At 40.2% G+C, this 4,679-nt stretch overlaps 1 protein-coding gene across 2 annotated transcripts in view; it reads right to left on the bottom strand.

The window, feature by feature from the left end:
- The window catches only part of CENPP (centromere protein P), a 299,356-nt gene that overhangs the window by 288,511 nt on the left and 6,166 nt on the right, over positions 1-4,679 (bottom strand). For both annotated transcript variants that reach the window (XM_011996848.1, XM_011996849.1), the window contains exon 2: positions 3,749-3,930. In XM_011996848.1, the coding sequence (XP_011852238.1) occupies positions 3,749-3,930 (182 nt within the window). The remainder of the gene's footprint in view (positions 1-3,748; positions 3,931-4,679) is intronic.

Raw genomic sequence — 4,679 nt, 5'->3', positions numbered from 1 at the left:
CTGGGACTACAGGCGTGAGCCACCACACCGGTTTTTTAGTTTTTCTTGTTTTTGTTTTTTTTGAGACAGGGTCTCACTGTCATCGAGGCTGAAGCGCAGTGGTGCAATCTCAGCTCACTGCAACCTCCACCTCCCAGCTTCAAGCCATTCTCCTGCCTCAGCTACTCGAGCAGCTGGGACTACAGGAATGCACCACCACGCCTAGCTAATTTTTGTATTTTTAGTAGAGACGGGGTTTTATCATGTTAGCCAGGCTGGTCTTAAACTCCTGACCTCAAGTGACCCGCCCACCTCGGCCTCCCAAAGTGCTGGGATTACAGGCGTGAGCCACTGCACCTGGCCTGATTTTTATTTTTAAATAATGAGTAAGGGTGTATTTTTAACAAAGTTTAAGGACCACAGAAGAGGATCAGTCCTTCAAAACCATCAATCCATGTATCAAGCCCATCCACATGTTTTTAACAACATACATTTAAAGCTCATTAAAAGACAAGAATAAAAACTATAAATTAAAAAACAACTCTCAGCCAGGCACAGTGGGTCACACCTGTAATCTCAACACTTTGGGAGGCCAAGGCAGGAGGATCACGAGGTCAGGAGATCAAGATCATCCTGGCCAATGTGGTGAAACCCTGTCTCTACTAAAAATGCAAAAATTAGCCAGGCACGGCAGAGTGCGCCTGTAGTCCCCGCTACGTGGGAGGCGAAGGCAGGAGAACTGCTTGAACCCACAAGGTGGAGGCTGCAGTGAGCTGAGATTGCACCACTGCACTCCAGCCTGGGCGACAGGGCAAGACTCTGTCTCAAAAACAAACAAACAAAAAACCCAAAAAACAACAACAAAAAAACTACTCTCATTACTTTGTGGTAACACTTAATTTTGGACTCCAAATTCCATTACTTAGTTTGTAAACTGACTCTTACAGAATCAAAATGGAGAATTTAAAAGAATCATCATAGGCACTAAAGGAAATTTCAAAAGAAGAGTTCTAAAAATGTTTGGAGAAATAAAAGCATAGCTGCAATAAAGTCTACATTCTTTACACATGATTATTTTGAAGGAAATCAAGATCATTTGATTACCTAGCTTCAGCTACATTCATTAACATACCACAGAAACTGTGTCTGCCCAATTAATAGCTATGGAAAATGATAATGACTTCAAATAGCATTTGGCCAAGTGCCTGGGCCAGACACAGTAATTATCTGATTAATTAAAGATTTGATGGCATCATACGTCACCAAACACATCCACTAAATCAAACTGTTTTGTTCTCAGTTTAATAGATTTAAAAGTCTCAAAATACAGTAGTATTAGAAAAACCATTTTGAATAATATTGTATCACTTCTGTTAGGAACAGCTATTCACTTTTGCCTGGCAACTTTTTTACGTGTCATAACAAACATAAAATGTGACATAAGAAAATACAGTCTTTGATGACAAGGCTTTCAAGCATTTTTAACCTGTGAAGCCTAATAGCTGTTTAACTTCTTTATGAAATTATGCAATGCTTGTGAAAAAGAGAAACAGAAATATCGGAAAACCAGTGACACCGACACTACATCGTCACAAGGCTTATTCTTATAGAACCTTTTCACATGCAGATTATACTACATATGCCTATTACTGTCAGTTTGTATTACTATTTTCCTGTTCAAAATATTTTTCGTAGACTGGGCTCAGTGGCTCATGCCTGTAATCTCAGCACTTTGGGAGGCCAAGTCGGGCAGACCACCTGAGGTCAGGAGTTCGAGACCAGCCTGGCCAACATGGTGAAACCCCATTTCTACCAAAAATATAAAAATTAGCCAGGCATGATGGCACGCACCTACAATCCCAGCTACTCTGAAGGCTGAGGCAGGGGAATCACTTGAACCTGAGAGGTGGAGGCTGCAGGGAACTGAGATTACACCACTGCACTCTAGTCTGGGTGACAATGCAAAACTCCATCTCAAAAAAACCAAAACAAACAAAAAAAAAAAAAAGAAAAAAAGAACAACAAAAAAAATAAAAAACAAGATATTTCTCTTCCCATGCCATTACTCTTGCTAAATTACTTCACAATTAATTTCAAGAAATTCCTACAACTACTTAGATTTCTGGCTTTAAAATGGTATTTCTTCTTTATAATTTTTGTGTTTTTCCAAGTTTGCTAAAATAAGCACATATTACTCACAGACAGAAAAAAAAGCATTTCAACCCTTGTGATATCCCTGTCTGAAATCTCCCATTCAAACCACATTAGCTTTGTCATGACCCTACGCCTACTCTTCGTGCTGCAGCTTTTCAGCTAGTAAAAGTCTTATACCCGGCCTATCCTCATTCTCTATTCTCTCTGCATTCCATCTCTTCCTTTCAAGTAATTTAAGTCTCCAAATCCCATCACTCTATTACTATATGTAATTCAGTCACCCCGCAGTGGCTGCCCAAGACCCTCTCCCCTGTCACGAGGGTTATTTTCAGTGGAAAAGTCAGGAAACACACCAAAAATGATTTCTGCTTTTGGGAATGTTATTCTTGACAACCAAAGTTCTTGACATCCAGTTGCACAGCTGCAGTAGCTTCCCTTTATCTCTTAGTGCATCACAGATCTTTGGCAATAAAATCTAGTCACTGGGACCCGAAACTTTCCTTCCGGCAAAAGGTCCAGCTGCTAAAACATTTATCTTGGCAGCTTTCATGTCAGTGCTGAACAACTCCTAAGATGTATAAATTAATGGTGCTGTTGTTTATTCACTTATTAGTATTTACTTGACTATTAAGGTACTTAATGATAGAAACTGTGTCTGTTCTTCTCCATCAGGAAGGAGAGAAGGTAAAAGAGAAAAAGAAACTCTGTCTGTTCTTTAATATTTACCTCAGGCAGCTTATTTATTTTTATTTTTTTTTAAATGGAGTCTTGCTCTGTCCCCCAGGGTGGAGTGCAACAGCACAATCTCGGCTCACTTCAACTTCCACCTCCCAGGGTCAAGTGATTCTCCTGGCTCAGCCTCCCAAGTGGCTTAGATTACAGGTGCCCACCACCACATCTGGCTAATTTTTGCATCTTTAGTAGAGACAGAGTTTCACCATGTTGGCCAGGCTGGTCTCAAACTCCTGACCTTAGGTGATCCACACGCCTCAGCCTCCCAAAAGCTGGGATTACAGGCATGGTCACGGGGCCCGGCCCAGGCAGCTTTTTGAACACTGTGATGTTCAAAAGATATGTGAGTAAACATGTTTACCACAACCATACTTTCAAATACTTACCTTGTAGAATTTTAATTCAATATTATGTCAACCACATTTTTTTTTAATTATTATACTTTAAGGTCTAGGGTACATGTGCACAACGTGCAGGTTTGTTACATATGTATACGTGTGCCATGTTGGTGTGCTGTACCCATTAACTCATCATTTACATTAGGTATATCTCCTAATACTATCCCCCACTTCTCCCACCCCATGACAAGCCCCAGTGTGTGATGTTCCCCTTCCTGTGTCCAAGTGATCTCATTGTTCAATTCCCACCTATGAGTGAGAACATGCGGTGTTTGGTTTTCTGTCCTTGCGATAGTTTGCTGAGAATGATGGTTTCCAGCTTCATCCATGTCCCTACAAAGAACATGAACTCATTCTTTTTAAGGGCTGCATAGTATTCCATGGTGTATATGTGCCACATTTTCTCAATCCAGTATGACAACGAATTTCTTATGCATAATAAGGAAAGCTTCAATACTATGTCTAGATTTTTAAAAAATGCTTACTCTTTTCTGCCATCTCAGTGCTTGTTAGGTCTTCTGTCTGCCTGGAGTAATTTCTTATATTGATGCCAGTAAGCGTACTTAGAAATGAAAGTTCTGATTCTAAATGTCCAAGCTGATTCTTCAGATCTTTTGAAGACGTCCATCCTTCCGAAGTGAATTGGTGTATGGCTTGAAAAGATTTTCTAAAAGGCAAATAACAAAAACAATCACTCCAATTACTAACATGTGTTTCATCTAATACCCCCATTTTCCTCAAAGCATTCCCATTTTGTCCCTCTTACTCTCTTCCTATTAAGTCCCCTTCCCCCATTAAAAAAAAAAAGAAAAAAAGAAAAAAAGAATTTTCTCAAAACCAGTGTGGTTACTAACACTGCCTTTTTTTTTTTTTTTTTTTAAAAAAAGAGATGGGGTCTCTCGCTGTCACCTGGGCTAGAGTGCAGGGGTGTAATCATAGTGCACTGTAGCCTTGAACTCCCAGGCTCCAAGGATCCTCCTGAGTAGCTGGGACCACAGGTGTGCCACTGTGCCCAGTTAATTTCTTTTTCCTTTTTGTAGAGACAGGGTTTTCCTTTATTACCCAGGCTGGTCTTAAACTCCTGGCTTCAAGCCTCAGCCTCCCAGCATGTTGGATTATAGGTGTGAGCCACCATGCCCGGCCCACAGTCTTTAATTTCAACAAAAAACATATGTAACCAAATTATACTTCCAAATTTCCACCTATTAGAAATACTTTTAAAATAAATTATAACAGGAGTACTTTGCAAAATTACAATGTGAGTTCTGACCCATGAAATTCCAGCCTAAATTCCTACCTCTCAAATTATTTTAAAAGATGTCTTGAAATTAAAAAAATAGGCCGGGCACAGTGGCTCACACCTGTAATCCCAGCACTTTGGGAGGCTGAGGCAGGCGGATCATGAGGTCAGGAGAT

The sequence above is a fragment of the Mandrillus leucophaeus genome, unplaced genomic scaffold (assembly GCF_000951045.1).
Source record: "Mandrillus leucophaeus isolate KB7577 unplaced genomic scaffold, Mleu.le_1.0 Scaffold527, whole genome shotgun sequence".
Classification (NCBI taxonomy): Eukaryota; Metazoa; Chordata; class Mammalia; order Primates; family Cercopithecidae; genus Mandrillus; species Mandrillus leucophaeus.
Note: the sequence above shows the minus strand (reverse complement) of the source record. Positions and strands in the feature narration are given on the sequence as shown.